This window comes from Prunus persica, chromosome G8 (assembly GCF_000346465.2).
Source record: "Prunus persica cultivar Lovell chromosome G8, Prunus_persica_NCBIv2, whole genome shotgun sequence".
In the NCBI taxonomy this organism is placed as follows: Eukaryota; Viridiplantae; Streptophyta; class Magnoliopsida; order Rosales; family Rosaceae; genus Prunus; species Prunus persica.
Genome location: NC_034016.1, coordinates 16,615,189 through 16,639,957, shown reverse-complemented (window position 1 = coordinate 16,639,957; position 24,769 = coordinate 16,615,189). Strand labels below are relative to the sequence as shown.

The 24,769-nt window shown below is 34.9% G+C and overlaps 4 protein-coding genes and 1 pseudogene across 4 annotated transcripts in view; all 5 read left to right on the top strand.

The window, feature by feature from the left end:
- On the top strand, positions 500–2,141 carry LOC18766420 (basic form of pathogenesis-related protein 1). Its single transcript, XM_020553893.1, has one exon. The coding sequence runs from the start codon at positions 1,633–1,635 to the stop codon at positions 2,116–2,118; it is 486 nt and encodes a 161-aa protein (XP_020409482.1). The 5' UTR covers positions 500–1,632; the 3' UTR covers positions 2,119–2,141.
- Positions 9,175–9,720, top strand: LOC18767993 (basic form of pathogenesis-related protein 1). The gene has a single exon (XM_007201453.2). The coding sequence runs from the start codon at positions 9,227–9,229 to the stop codon at positions 9,710–9,712; it is 486 nt and encodes a 161-aa protein (XP_007201515.2). The 5' UTR covers positions 9,175–9,226; the 3' UTR covers positions 9,713–9,720.
- LOC18768829 lies at positions 13,715–14,648 on the top strand (annotated as a pseudogene).
- LOC18767833 (basic form of pathogenesis-related protein 1) lies at positions 19,808–20,700 on the top strand. Its single transcript, XM_007199280.2, has one exon. The coding sequence runs from the start codon at positions 19,860–19,862 to the stop codon at positions 20,343–20,345; it is 486 nt and encodes a 161-aa protein (XP_007199342.2). The 5' UTR covers positions 19,808–19,859; the 3' UTR covers positions 20,346–20,700.
- LOC18767156 (basic form of pathogenesis-related protein 1) overlaps positions 24,351–24,769 on the top strand; it is a 1,295-nt gene continuing 876 nt past the window's right edge. Inside the window, exon 1 of the mRNA XM_007200647.2 lies at positions 24,351–24,765. Coding sequence (XP_007200709.2) covers positions 24,403–24,765 — 363 coding nt within the window. The 5' untranslated portion in view covers positions 24,351–24,402. The remainder of the gene's footprint in view (positions 24,766–24,769) is intronic.

The window sequence follows — 24,769 nt, the reverse complement described above, 5'->3', positions numbered from 1 at the left end:
GCCAGAGGAAAATAATTAGTTGTCTCCACGCTGTCAAACTCAGGAGGAGGAAATTGAACCGTTTTATGAGTTTTTGCCCCCACCAATCACTTGCTGAGAAAGTAATTCAAGTAACATATTTCCCTAAAACTAATAACACTAATGAAATATCCCATGATAATTTGATTTCAAAAGGCACAGAGTTTATTTATCAGCTTCCAGAAAGAAAGAACCACTACAAGGATAATCCTTTTTAGTGACGAAACAAGATGGTCACTATAACACCAAATTTCGTCGCCAAATATAAGTAGCGACAAATATTTTTGGTCTCTAAGGTCGTCGTTGAAAGCTCGTGGCTAAAGATACCATGTGACGAAACAAAATTTTGTCGCTAAAATATTTTAGCGACTAAATTTGTCGTCACTATACAGCTCCAAGTTGGTCGCCATCGAGTCTGAGTTGCTGCCAAAATACCAAAAATTCCCGTGAACATGGAATTATTTGGCGATGAAATAAATGTTTGGTCGCCAGAACATTTCAGCAATGAATGTTATGGTCGTGAAAGATGTAGTTTATTTGTCGAATATGTTAGTTGGTTTGGTTATTTTCAGAATGGGTGACGAAATAGATTGGTCACGAAAACTAAATATGTGCAATAGCTTTGACGAGGGTAGAGATTTTGGAGCCGATATTTCTATAAAAAAGAAAAAGAAAAAAAAGTAACAGTTCACTAGTAGAGACACAAGTAACTCAAAAAACCATTAAGATTATAAAAAATTGAAGAAAGTGTTTTTTTTTTTTTTTGGTCACTGTAACATTAGAAATTGATGTAAGTGGACAACAAATTTATATCTTATGATATTTATTTTTTTATTTTTTATTTATACAAGTCATATTGAGGGAAGGTCGAATCGAACTTAGGACCTCTAAATTATTTGAGTTACAAATCCTTTGCATCCGATGATATAATATTAATAAATAAACGTACATTATAACATGAGATTGTTCATTAGGGAAAAAAAAAACACGAGTGAATTCTTATAAAAAAGAATATGGCTAAATTAGAAACGCGTGACACCAAAAACGGAGAAAGGAGGCCAACTAAGTCATGAGGAAAAACAGACACAACTGAAGGAAAAACAAAAGACATATTACTCACGACACCCAATAGTGTTCTACCCTGTTAATTCTTCTTTCAATCTTATCCATTCGAAAAAGAAAAAGAAAGAAAAAAAAACTAGTTCAGCTGAAAAGAAGAAAAGAAAAGAAAAACAGAAAAGAAGAACTTACTTTTTTAAGGGAAAAAAAAAAAGGAAACTCACCCAAGAAATTGTCTTCCCTCCTTATTGTGAGTAAAACTTGGTGTGGACGCATTCCAAGCCCAAAAGATTTGACACCACAAATTTCTATGGATCTCTTCTTTCTTTTCTTTATTTGGCCCCTCCTCTATGGCAATCTATAGAATCCAAAAAAATAATATTCAGCCCTCCCATTTTTAAGGGCCTATTTTCGAAGACCCTCTTTGCGGACACAAACTTGCCTGTGTCTCTATAAATATGCACAATCCCATGCCCCCTTTCAATCAACATCTAACAATCCAACCTTCTCTACTACAAAGAAAAGACCTTAAACTTCTCATATCAAGAAACAAAAATGGCGTTCAACACGAAGCTTCTTTTGGCCATTTGCTGCGTCGCCTTGGTCTTCACTCTTGTATTTGCAAACATTTCTAAAGAAGAGATCGATGGCTTCGTCGAGGAGCACAACAAGGCTCGTAAAGAGGTCGGCAACAAACCCCTCAAGTGGAATACGACCTTGGCCCAGTATGCCCAAGAATATGCGGATAAAAGAGTTGGCGACTGTGCCATGGAGCACTCGATGGGGCGTTGGGGTGAGAACTTGGCCTCCGGTGACGGCATGAGTGGCGCAGCGGCCACCAAGTATTGGGTCACTGAGAAGGAGTTCTATGACGAAAAGTCCAACAAATGCGTCAGAGACGAATGTGGTCACTACCTTGCTGTGGTATGGGGCAAAACCACCGAGGTCGGATGTGGCATTTCAAAGTGCAACAATGGACAGAACTATGTGGTTTGCAGCTACGATCCCATGTACCAGCCCGAGGACGAGCGCCCCTACTAGACAATGTATGTATGCTTGCGTGCGCACACGCACTCCTACATGAGGCCTGTTGAGAAGTCTTGTGTTGTTTTGCTTTTGCGAAATTAGAAAAATAAAATGTAATGGGTGTATACAAATACTTTCCCACACTCACAACATTCCTTTATGGGACTAGCACTTGACATGATATTGTGAAAGGTTACAAGAGAATGAATTTAAAATTAAAAAAAAGGAAATGAATAATATAATTTCATTTTTGTAAAATCTAACCGAAATATTATCTCATTCTCTTTATGTTTTTTTTTGGTAGTCAATCTCTCTCTTTTTGAAAATACAACTAGACAAAATTCTAATTGGTTTATCTAAAATTTTAATAAAGGACTAATTATCCATTATTAAGGCTAAATAACCATACGTATTTTCTTTTGAGTGCTGCTATTTTCACCTCCCTGTCCTATTTGAAGGAAGTTGAGATTCCACCATAAAACCAATTTGCAATGGGAGAAGTAATCCAAATCCTTATAAGCCCTTGCAAGGTTTTCTACCTTTCTAATGTGGGACTTTTTACCTTCACATTCTCGCACGCCCCCACTCGTGTGGCCAATTTTCAAGCCTAACACGTGCACAACACATTTTGGGTGACATGGAGCACATGTGGTCATTGGGCTTTAACACGTGGTCAACTTGCTCTGATGCCATGAAGAAAGTTGAGGTTCTACCCCAAAACTAATTGGAAATGGGGAGAGTAACCCAACTCCTTATAAGCCATTGCAAAGTTTTCTAACTTTCCAATGTGAGACTTTTTACCTTCACATTCTCACACTATTTCCCCACCCACCTTATCTTCCCTTCCACCATGTAAATTTGATAAAACATAATCCTATCTTTTCACCCAGCATTATTCCTAAAATACCGTAGCCCACTATTATTGCAAATAAAATTTTAAAAAGTGAGAATTTTTTTTAAAAAAAGAGTAAGAGGACTTCCAGCGCGAAGTCCAGCCCTGTCAAAAGGTTGCCAAGGCCAAGAAATGCTCCTCAAGTGGTACAAAACAACCCAGGCAAGGCGTGGACTCAATCAAGCCCAGCAAGCAAGAACAACTCGAGTTGTTGCCTAAAAATTTTTTTGAAAAATTACAAAAAATTGAGAATATATTATTTTTTTATACATATCTAGATTTTTTTATATTATTAATCTCATACATACAAATTAAAGTAATCTCAAGTGAATACTAATTGTCCTTCGATTGCCATGACAATGGGTGGAAAAACAAGAAAAAAATTGCTAGGGCAGATACTATTCACGTGAAGAGTAATTGCCCTTGTCTCCCCTAGACTTTTACCATGATAAATGGGTAAAAATGCTCTAAGAAAGAAAAAAATCCAGCTGCTAACTACGGCTCCAACAAATGTGTTGGGGATGAATGTGGGCATTATACTCAGGTGGTTTAGAGGAACTCGGTTCATCTTGGTTGTGCTAGGGCTAAGTGTGACAACAATTGGGTTTTTGTCATTTGCAGCTACGATCCTCCTGGTAATTATGAGGGCGAGCGTCCCTACTAGAATTGGAAGGCATTTGATCAAGCTGATGAAGTTGAGATGGTGGACTGGAACTTGGAACAGATTGGATGTTGTTGGTTGATATTAAAGTAGTATTTTGGTGGGGGTCTCTCTTTTGTAAAACATCACGTGGTGAACAAATGTACTATTGATGTGATGGCCCTTTCTAGCTCTGATGTTCGTTTTTACTCTATTGAGAAAAATTAAAAAAAATTCAGCGCTAAGAAAGTTTATATTGAGTACTTATAACGCATTGTATGCTCATTCCGTGGTAATATGCTAATGTGTCATCCTCACTTTTCGTAAATTATATTAAGATCCTTAATTTAGACAATTGCATGTATAATTTTTACTTGTTAAAGACTTCCTGATTCAAATTTCAAGGATGGAGTTTTTTTATATTTTATATTTTTATTTTATCTTGAATTAAAAAAAATTAAAAAAATTTCTTACCTTTGGAAAGAAATCTACCTTTTATTATTATTATTTATTTATTTTTTGAAATAGGACCAAATTTTATGGAAATATATCAAAATTTTCTACTAGAAAAGTAGCACCATAGTCTTTGTTGACGGGAATCTCCTAATTAATCAAGGAGATTTATTTTCTTGATTAATTAAGGAGATTTATTTTCTTGATTAATTAAGGGATTTATTTTCTTATTTTATATAGTTGACAAATGATTGTATAATTAGGAGATACTATTCTAATTGATTATTGTATCTATTTTCTTGTAAAGCACTCATGTAAACTCCTATCTATATCTTCTTATAGAGAAGAATAAAACGTAACCTAAAGTATTCAAACCATATTCATATTTTAGCATGGTATCAGAGCAATCGATCCAAATTTCTCATATTCAAATCCAAAACCCTAAATCAAATTCCTCATATTTAAATTCCCCAAATCCAAATCCCTCAAATCCTCTTATCAAAATCCCTAAACACATACCTCTGAAATCCAGTTCCTACATCAATTTCATAGATCAAATCACTCAAATCACATTCTTCCAATCAAATTCTTCACATTCTCATATCACATCTTACTTCCACTGCAATGTCAGGATCCCCTACGATTCTCTCCCTTATTGCAGACTCACAGAAGCCTGCTGTAACAACCCGTTTCTTAAATAATATTTAATTATTAATTTATTAGAAGGAAAGACAATTTTGCCCATAAAATAGTTTATTGGAGAAAGTTGATTTTTTTTTTACCGGAGAAGAATTTGAAAATTTCGCTTGTACCGTTGTGTAGAGCACGATGAAGTAAGTCCGTAGACATGTTGTGAGCTCGAATCGGGGTTATAACGAAGGAAATACGATCAAATTACATTGAGGGGTAAAATCGTAATTTTTGCAAGCCAGATTTTTAAATCTGATTCTTCTCCTCTCTCTCTCTTCTCCCCTGCGATTTTTCTTCTCCTCCCTGTGACAGAATAGCCAGCCATTGTTGGCTGGCAAGCTTGCTCATCCGGCCGCCATTTTCAACACCACAAGCAACGAAATCTTCCTCTTTCTTCCTTTTTTAAAGCCTCCTACAATTTCAAATCAAAACCACCAAGTTTGAGCTCAATTTTGAGCCAAACCCGAGCCCAAAAACTGGGTTGTTTTGAACAATGGCTGTTTGTGGTCTTTTCCGATCAATTCTGGCCGCCATAACTCAGTTTTTCAAGAGACAGAAAGCTTCATTCAAGAGCTTTAATGATGGAATTGATCGTCGAGCCAAGGCACCCGGGGCCAAGCGGACCTGCAGGAGGGACCTTTAGGAGGTCCAGCTAGCTCGGACCAGGAGTGGGTGGACTTTTGTTTTATAAATAATTTTATGCAAATGAATTTCATTATTTGATCTTGAATAAGTTTTATTGATTATGGTTTTCCTAGCATGATTTGTTGAAGTTAAATATCTTTATTTATATGCTGCCTAGTTGAATGTGCTAAAAAGATATGGAAAGTAAAGATTGAGATATATATCAGATAAATGGCAGTAGAGTTCTAGATTTAACAAAAATTCAGTTATTCATCAGATCTTTCAGAAATTTTATATTTTCTTAAGCAACCTTAGGTACCCAGTTATAGAAACAAGTTGCCTTCGGATATGACGATGTCCAAGGACATCCAGGTTGCCTTCAGTTCTATCAGCGCGCTTGACATCTGCCTCACTAGTTTCGGGGACGCCCGGACCGTGGGAGCTAGGAATGCGGATCAGGCTGACTACGGTCCCCTGAATCCTGCCAGTTTGCGGCTCGGGTTGACTTTGTGTCACCGAGACCTGTCAGGGGAATTGACGGATTATCAGGAATTGACGGATTATCGGGAATTGACGGTTATCAGGAATGGACAGAATTAAAAGGGTACACCTAGGTGGTAGTTTTAAATTGATTTCAATGCTTTTAAGAGAGTTTTATTAACCTTGGGTATGATTGGCATATATGTATATAAATATGTGAATGAATTGATTTTAGTACGAATATAATGAAGAGGAAAATTCAGTTTTGCATAACTATTTTTACAGTGGGGTTAGTATGTTCATATGCAATTTTCTAGACCTTTATTTTTGTCTACTCACATTTTTGAATATTTTACCCCCCAGGCAATAGATGTGCACCAGAGCGTTACCACCGGGCAGATTCCACACTCCGCTCCACTCTCTCTCTTATATAGACTTTTCTTTTGAAATCAAATTGTTCTGTTGTATATTCCTGAATTAGTTGCTTTGATGATTTGCCCTAAGAATTTCTGTATGGGCCTGAGGCCGTTTAGTTTATCAGAACTGTTTGGATCTTAAATTGGAAGCATGCTAGCAGTTGGGATATGTATATTTATGCTTTTGACAGGTCGAAATTCTGGGAAATGATCAAATTTCATGAGAGACTTTGCCGAATTTTCGGTAGAAATTGAACTTGTAATAAACTTGAATTTTAACTAGAAGGCAATTTAGTCATTGTGACCGGCACCCGCCAAGTGTCGGACATGAACAGGGTTCGGCTCGGATTCCAAAGTGAAATTTGGGTCGGGTCCTGTCACCTGCGGTCACTCCTGCTGACTTGACTACTCGGACTCATGCTTCTATCGCCACCACCAAAGGTTCTGCTTTTCATACGTCATCTCAAAAATCCGTATGGATTATTGACTCGGGTGCTACGAATCACATGACAATTGATCCTAACCAACTTATTAGTCGTAAATCATCTACTCCGTCGATGGTATCTAATGCTAATGGTACCTCCCCTTGTGGTTGAGGAGAGCTCTCTATCTCTCTCTACTTCCCTACATTTGGATTCTATATTGATTGTTCCATCCTTGGATCATAATTTGTTGTCTGTTGCACAACTTACTACTACTTTGGGTGTACTGTAATATTTTGGCCGAATCATTGTGTTTTTCAGGACATCCTTATGGGAAAGACGATTGGTTGTGGTACTAGCAGGGAAAACTCTACTACTTGGACTGGGCATCGGATAGTGAGACCAAGGTTGGTCAATCTTTCACAACCAGTGGAACTCGTTCTGAGGGGGAGAGAGACAAAGTTTGGTTATGGCATAAACATCTTGAGCATGCCTCATTCGGTTATCTTAAAAAGTTGTTTTCGTCATTATTTTTCAGTCTTGATGTTTCTAGCTTCCAATGTGATACGTGCGAATTGGCTAAGAGCCATCGTATCCTGTTCCCATTAAGTTCAAATAAGAGTTTAGTTTTGTTTTCTCTTGTTCATTCCAATATTTGGGGACCTGCTAAAATTGCCACTCCGGCAGGAGATCTATGGTTTATCATGTTTATAGATGATTGCACATGCATGACTTGGGTTTCCCTTCTCAAAACTAAAGGAGAAGTTAGTTCCATCAAAATGTGGAGACTCAATTTCGATTTTTTTTTTCAATTTGTTTTGCAATTTTCTTAGCCAAAAAAACCAAGTCCGTCAGATTTCTAGGCAAAATTCGATTGGACCGTCTAGGAAGCGCCATATGGTGTGTTCTTGTTGGGAGCTGTAAGTGCTAACGTCACAATAACGTCGGCGAAGCCACACGCCAATGGTATAAAAAATTAATTCGGCTTTACTGACGTTAGCCACTTCGGGCAAGAGCTCAGTTGAAAATTGCCATGGGGCTTGGGGGTCCCAGGGCTTGCCCGGGCTTTAGGCTGCGTGCTAGAGGGCCAAAATGGGCCTAGGGGGGCCTGTTGCTATTGTTTGTGTGGGGCGCTGGAGGTTTTCTAAATTGCAAGAAAATCAAACTACATAGGTCAAATTGCTAGAATTGAAACTATAGAGACAAACATGGAAATTTCATCAAACTAGATGAAAAGTGAGTTTTTGCCTAACTAATTTGCTTCCGCTTTCATTTCATTATATTTTGGAAAGAAGCATAATGCATTTAACTTTTATTTTTCAAAGCTACAAGAAGTTGACAGAGGGGCCATATAACAAAGTTCATTTATATCGTTAACAAAGTCAAAACTTTGATCCTCAGTGTAAGGCTGAATGTTTTACTCATTGCAGGTAAAAATCCTCACCTAATTATATACTGTAATATAGGATTCAAATTAAACTTCACTTAATCAATGGTATAGATGTTATAAAAATAATCAGTAAATGTTGTATGCTATAGGATCACTATATTATTGCACAATTCTTAAAATATAAACAGTAGCAAAATTACGAAATCTGTATAAATGTGCAAATATATAAATTAAGTACAGAATACTGACTTTTATTGAAGATAGAGGCTTGCGTATTTGCAATGTCCTAAAGACAGAATTTCGCCTCTTCTCAGTGCTTGAAGTTCAACAGGCGTCTATCTCCCAGGATTCAACTATCTATAATTCAAGGGTCCAGCACCGGATCCTTGAATTCTGGCGAACGTTGGTGTGCTTCTCTCCAATACAGTTGGTAACTTTAAAATAATATGAGATAGTTTTAAAGAAAAAGAGATCCGTCTTATGGTCTAGGACTTGTGGTTTTATAATAGAATTACACCCCTTCAAAATAGCAGTTAGTATCCGTTATATCTGTTCAAATTCAAACAAAAAGATAAGTCTTTCTGGTTTGAATTTAACTTCTGCCAAAGAAATCCGAAAAATAAAAAATAATTATTTTATTTTCGGGCTAGGTATATTTCTTTTATTTTCCAGAGTCTTGATTATTTAAATATTAATATTAATCAAGCAAGCCAACCATGATAGTCTTCACTACCAAGCCCATCAGCCCACCAATCCTTATTTAATTGATGTTAAGGTTTCATGCTTATAAAGCATATGGAATTTTTTGTTTTTCTCCAATGTGGGACATTTGCTTTCAAACTTCCAACAATAGATTAATTGTCGACTGACAGTAGAATGTTTGTATGGATCCCAAATCCACTATAATGAGATGGTGACGCAATCGCACACAAGTTTTATTTGTTCTCCATGCTTATTTATATAACTTAACGAACCCTCACATTTTAGGATCCTATATTTAACCCTACCAACAATATAAACATGCACAACTCATTTCCCATTTCAATCAACATCTAACAATCCAACCTTCTCTGCTACAAAGAAAACACCTTAAACTTCTGATATCAAGAAACAAAAATGGCGTTCAACACGAAGCTACTTTTGGCCATCTGCTGCGTCGCATTGGTCTTCACTCTTGTCTCTGCAAACATTTCCCAAGCAGAGATCGATGGCTTCCTCGAGGAGCACAACAAGGCTCGTAAAGAGGTCGGCAACAAACCCCTTAAGTGGAACACAACCTTGGCCCAGTATGCCCAAGAATATGCCAACAAAAGAGTTGATGACTGCGCTATGGAGCACTCAAGGGGGCGTTGGGGTGAGAACTTGACCTCAGGTGATGGCATGACCGGTGCAACTGGGACTAAATATTGGGTCACCGAGAAAGAGTTCTATGACCCCAAGTCCAACAAATGTCTCAAAGAGGAATGTGGTCACTACCTTGCTGTGATCTGGGGAAAAACCACCGAGGTCGGATGTGGCATTTCAAAGTGCAAGGATGGAAAGAACTACATCGTTTGCAGCTACGATCCCATGTACCAGCCCGAGGACGAGCGCCCATACTAGACGATGTATGTACGCACACTTACATCAGGCCTGTTGAGAGCTCTCATGTTTGTTTTTCTTTTGCGAGCGCCCATACTTGATATGGTATTGTGAGAGGTGACAAGAGAATGGATAAAAAATGAAAAGAATAATATTATTTCATTTTTTTTTTGTAATTTCTCACTAAATATTATCTCATTCTCTTTATGTTTTTTTTAATTTTTGCTCAATCTCAATCATCTAATGCCTCCCCATCTCGTATTTGTTTTTAATATTTTTTTTTTTAAAATACGACAAATGTGAAATCAAAAGGATGTTAAGTGTATGTTTGGTATTCTATTTGAATTCAAATTTTTAAACTTAAAAAAAATAAATTGAGTCCAAAATTCAAAAAATATGTTTGGTAGACCTAGTTACTCCAAACCACGCAAATACTTAAAACCCAAACAAATCGGTTTTTTAAGAATTTTTACTACAAACTGTTTTTAATCTTAAAGTATGGATTTTAGAACTCCTTATTTTTAAAGTTTGAGTGCCCTCCTTGAATACCAACCAAGTTTTTGAATCTTAAAAATTTGATTTTAGAACTCTTTGTTTTTAAGAAAAATCAAAGTTTTTGAATTTCATACTCGAAAAGATACCAAACGCCACCTAAGATTTTCTTGTTCATGGATGCATGTGTTTGCATGCACTGTTTCTTTATGTATATATGAGATTTTTTGAATTGAGATTTGTAGACCAATTTGATTGTGGGTTGTATCATAACTAGGGACAGTCCTTAGTAAAGATTAACTTGGGCTATAGAACATGTGTCGTTTTTTTCCTTAGCCCAACATTTATATTACAACCCACAGAAGCCTACACATAATACTTCTTTACACATAATTCACATAAGGTAAATTCAGTCCATCTCATTATCTATGTATATAAAGCACAATGCAGAGAATGGTGGAACATTCAAAATACCAAAAAATACCCTTAGTTAATTGAAACATTAAGAATTGAAATTATTAATTAATTGAGGATAATACGGTAAATGCACATTTTTTATATTAAAAAAATTAAAATTAAAAACAAAATCATATAATATGTCCTACTTTTGTGGAACGTAACTATCCATGTTATTTTTTTATTTTAAAAATAAAATAAAAAATAAAAAATAAAATCAATTGGTACATGCGTGAGCATGTGTCAAGAGGCTAGTAAATATAATAAATCTTGTACGATATCTTATACCATATGATTGGAAGCTAAAGTATAATAGAACACTTGTGGTAAAGGTTGAAATGTCACCTAACTTTTTATTCAAGGTCTCAAAGAATTTTTGGATTAAAACGCTTGGTCAAGATTGTGGGTGCAGTGATTAGAGGTAGGAACTTGGATTGCTTTATGTCATTATAGATTTTGAAAATTTGAATGTGTTGGTTGTAAATATATGTTATCAATTATGTCTATGTTTTTTTTAATCTTCAAGCGAGGGAAGATTCAAATTTAGGACTTCTTATATTGGAAAGAAAAATACAACTAGACAAAAAGCAAACTGGTTTATCAAAAATTTTATTAAGGGACTAATTATCCGTTATTTTTGTAAGAAACATAAGGCTAAACAACCGTCACTACTAGAGAATGGTCTTAAAACATCAAATCCTTGCAAGACGATACACAAATTGAAGCTTGTAACCTTAGCTTTCTATACATATAAAGATATGTGAAAACAAAGCTACAGTTAGTGAGAAATTTGAATCCAAAGACAAACCCAAAAATTTGAATTTTCGTTTTCCAGCTTCCTCTGTTTCGACAGTTTTGAAAACCTAACTTCACTCTGACATTTAATCCCCCAAAACTTAAACAAAATCAGTGAAATCAAAAGGGTTTTGACCCTTGCTATTCCTAGTTTCCAAAACTTGAAAAACCTTTCAAAAATACTTCATAAATCAGAGGAACATGAGAGCCAAAGTGAGGCCCATGAACTGAAATTTCCAAAAAAATACGAAGTTTTAGAATTTTACAAAGAATCTCTTTCAACACCTCAAATACCATCCTTAAGACTCGAAATCATGCTCCAACATCATTTCCTTGACCTAAGCTTCCCAAAAACAAGATTTGGATCCAAAGTTTGAACACCCAAACCCAAAAATTTATCAACACACACAAAATCATTAAATCTTGATTTCAAAATTCTTCTTTGATTTTCTTATGCCTTAGAAGGTTCATAAATCATTCTCAAACTCAGTTACAACTATAAATCTACTCAAACAATTAATTATACCAAAACTCAAGGATTAAAAATGAACTTAGAACAAGAGTCCCACCTTTCATCATTCCAATTGATTCAATATTTCCACCATTTTCTTTCTTAATCCTCTCATGGATATAATCGTAATAACATCTCCCTTATTTCCAAGTCTTCTCCTCCTCCTCCTCTTCTTCTTCTTCTTCTTCTTCTTCTCCTCTCTCTCTCTCTCTCTCTCATTATCTTCCCCTCCCACCAGAAACTCACTTAGCTCTAAAAGAAATCAGATTCATCATTTGGGAATCTTAGCCTAGGTGACTCACCCTCTAGTAGCCTTCCAACTCACACCTTAAGCTAATAACTCACCTACACCAACTCATCCCCCAAATGATTATTGATTTGAAAACTTGAGGCAATGGAGAAAGAATGGGCGGAAAGTGGGCTGATGCCCTCCACGTTTCAATTTTTTTTTTCTGGGTCTACAAGCTTATTTCGGTAATTTTCACACATAAGGGTATTTTTGGTCATTTTCGCAAAAAATGCAGAAATGATTTCCTACGTGTTCATTGAGTCAACTACTATTGTCCTACCTAAGAATCAGAATGGTCTCACTTCAATTTCTTAAATGTCCTTTGAAAAATTCACAAAATGTTATGTAAAGGCATTTATGTCCAACTTGAAATTAAACACACTTAATCCAATAGTCTCAATCCAAAATTCCTTGATAAAATACCCATAATCATTTTCCACAATAGTATTATTTTTCACTGAAATATGAAAGTCTCCCTTTAATTTTTCAGGGTATTACAGAAAACTAGCATGAGTTTTTCATCTCCCAAACAATGCCAATCTGATCTGGGAACTCGAGCGGATGAGAACCCAAAGTTGTTGCAAGATCAAGAGATGCAAAACACGAGAAACGTTTTCCACTATATCCATAATTAATTGAAATAATGTCACTTTTGCTCCTTTGTGGCTTGCCCAATTTTTTTACTTTGGTCCATGTAATTTTAATTTTGTCAATTTAATCAATGTAGTTTGATTCTATCACATGTAATTTTAATTTTATCAATTTAATCAATGTAGTTTGATTCTATTACAATTCAAAGACAAATCCAAATTTCCATCCAAAATACTCCTCCACGTATGAGCAAGTGTTTATTCCATCAAGAAATCGGACGGAAATTTGGAAATGTCCTTTAAATTGCAATAAAATCAAACTACATAGGTCAAATTGCTAGAATTGAAACTATAGGGACAAACGGAAAAATTTCATCAAACTAGATGAAAAGTGAGTTTTTGCCTAACTAATTTGCTTCCTCTTTCATTTCTTTATATTTTGGAAAGCAGCATAATGCATTTAACTTTTATTTTTAAAAGCTACAAGAAGTTGACAGAGGGGCCATGTAACAAAGTTCATTTATATCGTTAACAAAGTCAAAAATTTCATCATCAGTATACAGCTGAGTGTTTTAGTCATTGCAGCTAAAAATCCTCACCTAATTATAGGATTCAAATAAAACTTCACTTAATCAATGGTAGAGATTGATTGTCTGACAATACAATGTTTGTATGGATACCAAATCCACTCGTTATCCCATACAAGTTTTATTTGATCTCCATGCTTGTTTATAGAACTTAACAAATCCTCCCATTTTAGGATCCTATATTTAACCCTCCCAACTATATAAATATGCACAATCTCATTTCCCATTTCAATCAACATCTAACAATCCAACCTTCTCTGCTACAAAGAAAACACCTTAAACTTCTGATATCAAGAAACAAAAATGACGTTCAACACGAAGCTTCTTTTGGCCATCTGCTGCGTCGCATTGGTCTTCACTCTTGTCTCTGCAAACATTTCCCAAGCAGAGATCAATGGCTTCCTCGAGGAGCACAACAAGGCTCGTAAAGAGGTCGGCAACAAACCCCTTAAGTGAAACACAACCTTGGCCCAGTATGCCCAAGAATATGCCAACAAAAGAGTTGACGATTGCGCTATGGAGCACTCAAGGGGGCGTTGGGGTGAGAACTTGACCTCGGGCGACGGCATGACCGGCGCAGCTGGCACTAAATATTGGGTCACCGAGAAAGAGTTCTATGACCCCAAGTCCAACAAATGTGTCAAAGAGGAATGTGGTCACTACCTTGCTGTGATCTGGGGCAAAACCACCGAGGTCGGATGTGGCATTTCAAAGTGCAAGGATGGAAAGAACTACATTGTTTGCAGCTACGATCCCATGTACCAGCCCGAGGACGAGCGCCCATACTAGATGATGTATGTATGCACACTTACATGAGGGCCGTTGAGAGGTCCCGTGTTTTTTTTTTTCTTTTTCGAGCGCCCATACTTGATATGGTATTGTGAGAGGTGACAAGAGAATGGATAAAAAATGGATAGAATAATATTATTTCATTTTTGTAATTTCTAACTAAATATTATCTCATTCTCTTTATTTTTTCTTTTGTTTTTGCTCAATCTCAATCGTCTAATGCCTCCCCATCTCGCATTTGTCTTTAATTTGTTAAAAACAATAAGACAAATGTGATATCAAAAGGATGTTAAGTGTATGTTTGGTATTCTATTTGAATTCAACTTTTTAAACTTTAAAAAAAAAAAATTAAGTCCAAAATTCAAAAAATATGTTTGGTAGACCTAGTTACTCCAAACCACGCAAATACTTAAAACCCAAACAAATCGGTTTTTTAAGACTTTTTACTACAAACTGTTTTTAATCTTAAAGTATGGATTTTAGAACTCCTTGTTTTTAAAGTTTGAGTTCCCTCCTTGAATACCAAACAAGTTTTTGAATCTTAAAAATTTGATTTTAGAACTCTTTGTTTTTAGAAAAATTATAGTTTTTGAATTTCATACTTGAATAGATACCAAACGCCACCTAAGATTTTCTTGTTCATGGATGCATGTGTTTGCATGCACCGTTTCTTTATGTATATATGAGATTTTTTGAATTGAGATTTGTAGACCAATTTGATTGTGGGTTGTATCATAACTAGGGACGATCCTTAGTAAAGATTAACTTGGGCTATAGCCCATGTGTGGTTTTTTTTCTTAGCCAACATTTATATTACAACCCACTGAAGCCTACGCATAATACTTCTTTACACATAATTCACGTAAGGTAAATTTAGTCCATCTCATTATCTATGTATATAAAGCAAAAGACAGAGAATGGTGAAACATTCAAAATACTAAAATATATCCTTAGTTAATTGAAACGTCAAGAATTGAAATTATTAATTAAATGAGGATAATACGGTAAATTCACATTTTTTATATTAAAAAAATTAAAATTAAAAACAAAATCATATAATATGTCATACTTTTGTGGAACATAACTATCCATGTTATCTTTTTTTATATTTTAAAAATAAAATAAGAAATAAAAAAGAAAACCAATTGGGTAGTAAATATAACAAATCTTGTACGATATCTTATACCATTTCAAGTCAGATTAGAACTTCATATGACTGGAAGCTAAAGTTTAATAGAACACTTGTGGTGAAGGTTGAAATGTCACCTAACCTTTTATTCAAGATCTCAAAGAATTTTTGGATTAAAACGCTTGGTCAAGACTACTTGGATTGCTTTATGTCATTGTAGATTTTGAAAATTTGAATGTGTTGGTTGTAAATATATGTTATCAATTATGTCTATGTTTTTTTTCATCTTCAAGTGAGGGAAGAATCGAATTTAAGACTTCTTATATTGGAAAGAAAAATACAACTAGACAAAAACATAACTGGTTTATCCAAAATTTTAATATGGGACTAATTATCTATTACTTTGGTAAGAAACGTAAGGCTAAACAACCGTCACTACTAGACAACGGTCTTAAAACATCAACTCTTTGCAAGACCGTACTCAAATTGAAGCTTGTAACCTTAGCTTTCTATACATATAAAGATATGTGAAAACAGAGGTACAGTTAGTGAGAAATTTGAATCCAAAGACAGACCCAAAAATTTAAATTTTCGTTTTCCAGTTCCTCTGTTTGGGCAGTTTTGGAAACCTAAATTCACTCCAATATTTAATCTCCCAAAACTTCAACATAATCAGTGAAATCAAAAGGGTTTTGACCCTTGCTATGCCTAGTTTCCAAAACATGAAAAACCTTTCAAAAATTCATAAATCTGAGGAACATGAGAGCCAAAGTAAGGCCCATGAACTGAAATTTCCAAAAATATATGGAGTTTCAGAATTTTATCAAGAGTCTCTTTCAACACCTCAAATAGCATCCTTAAGACTCGAAATCATACTCCAACATCATTTCCTTGACCAAAGCTTTCCAAAAACAAGATTTGGATCTAAAGTTTGAACACCAAAACACAAAAAAAATTCAACACACCCAAAATCCGATAATCTTGATTTCAAAATTCTTCTTTGATTTTCTTATGCCTCAGAAGGTTCATAAATCATTCTCAAACTCAGATTTTCTTGATCTAAATTTCATACTTGAATAGATACCAAATGCCACCTAAGATTTTCTTGTTCATGGATGCATGTGTTTACATGCACCGTTTCTTTATGTATATATGAGATTTTTTGAATTGAGATTTGTAGACCAATTTGATTGTGGGTTGTATCATAACTTGGGACTGTCCTTAGTAAAGATTAACTTGGGCTATAGCCCACGTGCGTTTTTTTTTTCTTAGCCCAACATTTATATTACAACCCACCGAAGCCTACACATAATACTTCTTTACACATAATTCACATAAGGTAAATTTAGTCCATCTCATTATCTATGTATATAAAACAAAAGGCAGAGAATGGTGAAACATTCAAAATACCAAAAAATACCCTCAGTTAATTGAAACATTAAGAATTGAAATGAATAATTAAATGGGGATAATACGGAAAATTCACATTTTTTATATTAAAAAAATTTAAAAACAAAATCATATAATATGTCCTACTTTTGTGGAACATAACTATCCACGTTATTTTTTTTATTTTAAAAATAAAATAAAAAATAAAAAATAAAACCAATTGGTACATGCGTGAGCATGTGCCAAGAGGCTTGTAAATATAACAAATCTTCTATGATATCTTATACCATTTCAAGTCAGATTAGAACTTCATATGATTGGAAGCTAAAGTATAATAGAACACTTGTGGTAAAGGTTGAAAAGTCACCTAAATTTTTATTCAAGATCCCAAAGAATTTTTGGATTAAAACGCTTGGTCAAGATTGTGGGTGCAGTGATTAGAGGTAGGAACTTGGATTGCTTTATGTCATTATAGATTTTGAAAATTTGAATGTGTTGGTTGTAAATATATGTTATCAATTATGTGTATGTTTTTTTTCATCTTCAAGTGAGGGAAGAATCAAATTTAAGACTTCTTATATTGGAAGCAAAAATACAACTAGACAAAAACCTAACTGGTTTATCCAAAATTTTAATAAGGGACTAATTATCCATTCCTTTGGTAAGAAACATATGGCTAAACAACCGTCACTGCTAGAAAACGGTCTTAAAACATCAAATCTTTGCAAGACCATACTCAAATTGAAGCTTGTAACCTTAGCTTTCGATACATATAAAGATATGTGAAAACAGAGCTACGATTAGTCAGAAATTCGAATCCAAAGACAAACCCAAAAATTTGAATTTTCGTTTTCCAGCTTCCTCTGTTTCGGCAGTTTTGAAAACCTAACTTCCCTCGAAATTTAATCCCCCAAAACTTAAACAAAATCAGTGAAATCAAAAGGATTTTGACCCTTGCTATTCCTAGTTTCCAAAACATGGAACACCTTTCAAAAATACTTCATAAATCAGAGGAACACGGGAGCCAAATTAAGGCCCATGAACTGAAATTTCTAAAAAAATACGAAGTTTTAGAATTTTATCAAGAGTCTCTTTAAACACCTCAAATACCATCCTTAAGACTCGAAATCATACTCCAACATCATTTCCTTGACCTAAGCTTCCCAAAAACAATATTTGGATCTAAAGTTTGAACACCCAAACCCAAAATATTTGTCAACACACCCAAAATCCAAAAATCTTGATTTCAAAATTCTTCTGTGATTTTGTTATGCCTCAGAAGGTTCATATATCATTCTCAAACTCAGTAACAACGATAACTCTACTCAAACAATTAATGATACCAACACTCAAGGATTGAAAATGAACTTAGAACAAGAATCCCACCTTTCATCCTTCCAATTGTTTCAATATTTCCACCATTTTCTTTTCTACCTCACACATTTCCTTTCTTAATTCTCTCACGGATGTAATAGTAATAACATCTCTCTTATTTCCAAGTCTTCTCCTCCTCCTCCTCCTCCTCTTCTCCTTCTTCTTAATCTCTCTCTCTCTCTCTCTCTCTCTCTCTCTCTCTCTCTCTCTCTCTCTCTCTCTCCCACCAGAAACTCAGCTCTAAAAGAAATCAGATTCATCATTGGGGAATCTTATCCTCGATGACTCACCCTCTAGTAGCCTCCCAACTCACACCTTAAGCTAATAACTCACCTATACCAACTCATCCCCAAAATGATTATTGATTTAAAAACTTGAGGCAATGGGGAAAGAATGGGTGGAGAGTCGGCTGATGCCCTCCACATTTCAATTTTTTCCTTTTTTTGGGTCATGAAGGGTATTTTGGTAATTTTCACACATAGGGGTATTGTTGGTCATTTTGGAAAAAATTGCAGAAATGATTTCCTACATGTTCATTGGGTCGACTACTATCATCCGACCTAAGAATCAGAATGGTCTCACTTCAATTTCTTAAAAATGTCCTTTGAAAAATTCACAAAATGTTATGTAAAGGCATTTATGTCCAACTTGAAATTAAACACACTTAATCCAGTAGTCTCCATCCAAAATTACTTGATAAAATATCCATAATCATTCTCCACTATAGTATTATTTTTCACTGAAATATGAAAGTCCACCTTTAATTTTTAAGGGTATTACAGAAAATAGCTTGAGTTTTTCATCGCCCAAACAATGCCAACCAGATCTAGGCAATTCGAGCGGATGAGAACCCAAAGTTGTTGCAAGATGAAGAGATGCAAAACATGGGAAACGTTTTCCTCTACATCCATAATTAATTGAAATAATGTCACTTTTGGTCCTTGTGGTTTGTCCGATTTTTTTACTTTGGTCCATGTAATTTTAATTTTGTCAAATAAATCAATGTAGTTTGATTCTATCACATGTAATTTTAATTTTATCAATTTAATCAATGTAGTTTGATTCTATCACAATTCAAAGACAAATCCAAATTTCCATCCAAAATACTCCTCCATGTATGAGCAAGTGTTTATTCCATCAAGAAATCAGACGGAAATTTGGAAATGTCCTTTAAATTGAAATAAAATCAGACTACATAGGTCAAATTGCTAGAATTGAAACTATAGGGACAAACGTGAAAATTTCATTAAATTAGATGAAAAGTGAGTTTTTGCCTAACTAATTTGCTTCCTCTTTCATTTCTTTATATTTTGGAAAGCAGCATAATGCGTTTAACTTTTATTTTTAAAAGCTACAAGAAGTTGACAGAGGGGCCATATAACAAAGTTCATTTATATCGTTAACAAAATCAAAACTTTGATCCTCAATGTACAGATGAATGTTTTAGTCATTGCAACTAAATATCCTCACCTCATTATGGGATTCAAATAAAACTTCACTTAATCAATGGTATAGATTGATTGTCTGACAATACAATGGTTGTATGGATACCAAATCCACTCGGTGACGCAATCCCACACAAATTTCATTTGTTCTCCATGCTTGTTTGTAGAACTGAACAAACCCTCCCATTTTAGCATCCTATATTTTACCCTCCCAACTATATAAATATGCACAATCTCATTTCCCATTTCAGTCAACATCTAACAATCCAACCTTCTCTGCTACAAAGAAAACACCTTAAACTTCTGATATCAAGAAACAAAAATGGCGTTCAACACGAAGCTTCTTTTGGCCATCTGCTGCGTCGCATTGGTCTTCACTCTTGTCTCTGCAAACATTTCCCAAGCAGAGATCGATGGCTTCCTCGAGGAGCACAACAAGGCTCGTAAAGAGGTTGGCAACAAACCCCTTAAGTGGAACACAACCTTGGCCCAGTATGCCCAAGAATATGCCAACAAAAGAGTTGACGACTGCGCAATGGAGCACTCAAGGGGGCGTTGGGGTGAGAACTTGACCTCGGGCGACGGCATGACTGGCGCAGCTGGCACCAAATATTGGGTCACCGAGAAAGAGTTTTATGACCCCAAGTCCAACAAATGTGTCAAAGAGGAATGTGGTCACTACCTTGCTGTGATCTGGGGCAAAACCACCGAGGTCGGATGTGGGATTTCAAAGTGCAAGGATGGAAAGAACTACATCGTTTGCAGCTACGATCCCATGTACCAGCCCGAGGACGAGCGTCCATACTAGACGATGTATGTATGCACACTTACATAAGGCCTGTTGAGAGGTCCCATGTTTTTTTTTTCTTTTGCGAGCACCCATACTTGATATGGTATTGTGAGAGGTGACAAGAGAATGGATAAAAAATGAAAAGAATAATACTAGTTCATTTTTGTAATTTCTAAGTAAATGTTATCTCATTCTCTTTATGTTTTTTTTTTTGGCTCAATCTCAATCGTCTAATGTCTCCCAATCTCGTATTTGTCTTTATTTTTTTTTTTTTAAATACGACAAATGTGATATCAAAAGGATGTTAAGTATATGTTTGGTATTCTATTTGAATTCAACTTTTTAAACTTTAAAAAAATAAATTGAGTCCAAAATTCAAAAAATATTTTTGGTATACCTAGTTACTCAAAACCACGCAAATACTTAAAACCCAAACAAATCGGTTTTTTAAGAATTTTTACTACAAACTGTTTTTAATCTTAAAGTACGATTTTAGAACTCCTTGTTTTTAAAGTTTGAGTTCCCTCCTTGGATACCAAACAAGTTTTTGAATCTTAAAAATTTAATTTTCGAACTCTTTATTTTTAGGAAAAATCAAAGGTTTTGAATTTCATACTGGAATAGATACCAAACACCACTTAAGATTTTCTTGTTCATGGATGCATGTGTTTGCATGCACCGTTTCTTTATGTATATATGAGATTTTTTGAATTGAGATTTGTAGACCAATTTGATTGTGGGTTGTATCATAACTAGGGACGGTCCTTAGTAAAAATTAACTTGGGCTATAGCCCATGTGCGGTTTTTTTTCTTAGCCCAAAATTTATATTACAACCCACTAAAGCCTACACATAATACTTCTTTACACATAATTCACATAAAGTAAATTTAGTCCATCTCATTATCTATGTATATAAAACAAAAGGCAGAAAATAGTGAAACATTCAAAATACCAAAAAATACCCTTAGTTAATTGAAACATTAAGAATTGAAATGAATAACTAAATGGGGATAATACGGTAAATTCACATTTTTTATACTAAAAAAATTAAAATTAAAAACAAAATCATATAATATGTCCTACTTTTGTGGAACATAACTATCCATGTTTTTTTATTTATTTTAAAAATGAAAGAAAAAAGAAAAAAGAAAACCAATTAGTACATGCGAGAGCATGTGCCAAGAGGCTACTAAATATAACAAATCTTCTATGATATCTTATACCATTTCAAGTTAGATTAGAACTTCATATGATTGGAAGCTAAAGTATAATAGAACACTTGTGGTAAAGGTTGAAATGTCACCTAACTTTTTATTCAAGATCTCAAAGAATTTTTGGATTAAAACGCTTGGTCAAGATTGTGGGTGCAGTGATTAGAGGTAGGAATTTGGATTGGTTTATGTCATTATAGATTTTGAAAATTTGAATGTGTTGGTTGTAAATATATGTTATCAATTATGTCTATGTTTTTTTTCATCTTCAAGTGAGGGAAGAATCGAATTTAAGACTTCTTATATTGGAAAGAAAAATACAACTAGACAAAAACCTAACTAGTTTATCCAAAATTTTAATAAGGGACTAATTATCCGTTACTTTGGTAAGAAACATATGGCAAAACAACCGTCACTACTAGAAAACGGTCTTAAAACATCAAATCTTTGCAAGACCATACTCAAATTGAAGCTTGTAACCTTAGCGTTCTATACATATAAAGATATGTGAAAACAAAGCTACGGTTACTGAGAAATTCGAATCCAAAGACAAACCCAAAAATTTGAATTTTCGTTTTTCAGCTTCCTCTGTTTTGTCAGTTTTGAAAACCAAACTTCACTCCAATATTTAATCCCCCAAAACTTAAACAAAATCAGTGAAATCAAAAGGATTTTGACCCTTGCTATTCCTAGTTTCCAAAACATGGAACACCTTTCAAAAATACTTCATAAATCAGAGGAACACGGGAGCCAAATTAAGGCCCATGAACTGAAATTTCTAAAAAAATACGAAGTTTTAGAATTTTATCAAGAGTCTCTTTAAACACCTCAAATACCATCCTTAAGACTCGAAATCATACTCCAACATCATTTCCTTGACCTAAGCTTCCCAAAAACAATATTTGGATCTAAAGTTTGAACACCCAAACCCAAAATATTTGTCAACACACCCAAAATCCAAAAATCTTGATTTCAAAATTCTTCTGTGATTTTGTTATGCCTCAGAAGGTTCATATATCATTCTCAAACTCAGTAACAACGATAACTCTACTCAAACAATTAATGATACCAACACTCAAGGATTGAAAATGAACTTAGAACAAGAATCCCACCTTTCATCCTTCCAATTGTTTCAATATTTCCACCATTTTCTTTTCTACCTCACACATTTCCTTTCTTAATTCTCTCACGGATGTAATAGTAATAACATCTCTCTTATTTCCAAGTCTTCTCCTCCTCCTCCTCCTCCTCTTCTTCTTCTTCTTATTCCTCTCTCTCTCTCTCTCTCTCTCTCTCTCTCTCTCTCTCTCTCTCTCTCTCTCTCCTACCAGAAACTCAGCTCTAAAAGAAATCAGATTCATCATTGGGGAATCTTAGCCTAGGTGATTCACCCTCTAGTAGCCTTCCAACTCACACCTTAAGCTAATAACTCACCTATACCAACTCATCCCCAAAATGATTATTGATTTGAAAACTTGAGGCAATGGGGAAAGAATGGGTGGAGAGTGGGCTGATGCCCTCGACGTTTCAATTTTTTTTTTGCTGGGTCTACAAGTGTATTTTGGTAATTTTCACACATACGGGTATTTTTGGTCATTTTGGCAAAAAATGCAGAAATGATTTCCTACGTGTTCATTGAGTCGACTACTATCGTCTACCTAAGAATCAGAATGGTCTCACTTCAATTTCTTAAATGTCCTTTGAAAAATTCACAAAATGTTATGTAAAGGCATTTATGTCCAACTTGAAATTAAACACACTTAATCCAATAGTCTCAATCCAAAATTCCTTGATAAAATACCCATAATCATTTTCCACAATAGTATTATTTTTCACTGAAATATGAAAGTCTCCCTTTAATTTTTCAGGGTATTACAGAAAACTAGCATGAGTTTTTCATCTCCCAAACAATGCCAATCTGATCTGGGAAACTCGAGCGGATGAGAACCCAAAGTTGTTGCAAGATCAAGAGATGCAAAACACGAGAAACGTTTTCCACTATATCCATAATTAATTGAAATAATGTCACTTTTGCTCCTTTGTGGCTTGCCCAATTTTTTTACTTTGGTCCATGTAATTTTAATTTTGTCAATTTAATCAATGTAGTTTGATTCTATCACATGTAATTTTAATTTTATCAATTTAATCAATGTAGTTTGATTCTATTACAATTCAAAGACAAATCCAAATTTCCATCCAAAATACTCCTCCACGTATGAGCAAGTGTTTATTCCATCAAGAAATCGGACGGAAATTTGGAAATGTCCTTTAAATTGCAATAAAATCAAACTACATAGGTCAAATTGCTAGAATTGAAACTATAGGGGACAAACGGAAAAATTTCATCAAACTAGATGAAAAGTGAGTTTTTGCCTAACTAATTTGCTTCCTCTTTCATTCTTTATATTTTGGAAAGCAGCATATGCGTTTACTTTTATTTTTAAAAGCTGCAAGAAGTTGACAGAGGAGTCATATAACAAAGTTCATTTATATCGTTAACAAAATCAAAACTTTGATCCTCAATGTACAGCTGAATGTTTTAGTCATTGGAGCTAAAAATCCTCACCTGATTATAGGATTCAAATAAAACTTCATTGAATCAATGGTATAGATTGATTGTCTGACAATACAATGTTTGTAAGGATACCAAATCCACTCGGTGACGCAATCCCACACAAGTTTTATTTGTTCTCCATGCTTGTTTATAGAACTTAACAAACCCTCCCATTTTAGGATCCTATATTTAACCCTCCCAACTATATAAATATGCACAATCTCATTTCCCATTTCAATCAACATCTAACAATCCAACCTTCTCTGCTACAAAGAAAACACCTTAAACTTCTGATATCAAGAAACAAAAATGGCGTTCAACACGAAGCTACTTTTGGCCATCTGCTGCGTCGCATTGGTCTTCACTCTTGTCTCTGCAAACATTTCCCAAGCAGAGATCGATGGCTTCCTCGAGGAGCACAACAAGGCTCGTAAAGAGGTTGGCAACAAACCCCTTAAGTGGAACACAACCTTGGCCCAGTATGCCCAAGAATATGCCAACAAAAGAGTTGACGACTGCGCAATGGAGCACTCAAGGGGGCGTTGGGGTGAGAACTTGACCTCGGGCGACGGCATGACTGGCGCAGCTGGCACCAAATATTGGGTCACCGAGAAAGAGTTTTATGACCCCAAGTCCAACAATGTGTCAAGAGGATGTGGTCACTACCTTGCTGTGA

Excerpts from the sequence above, each read along its gene's own strand:
- LOC18766420 (XM_020553893.1), top strand. The coding sequence starts at position 1,633 with ATGGCGTTCAACACGAAGCTTCTTTTGGCCATTTGCTGCGTCGCCTTG.
- LOC18767993 (XM_007201453.2), top strand. The coding sequence starts at position 9,227 with ATGGCGTTCAACACGAAGCTACTTTTGGCCATCTGCTGCGTCGCATTG.
- LOC18767833 (XM_007199280.2), top strand. The coding sequence starts at position 19,860 with ATGGCGTTCAACACGAAGCTTCTTTTGGCCATCTGCTGCGTCGCATTG.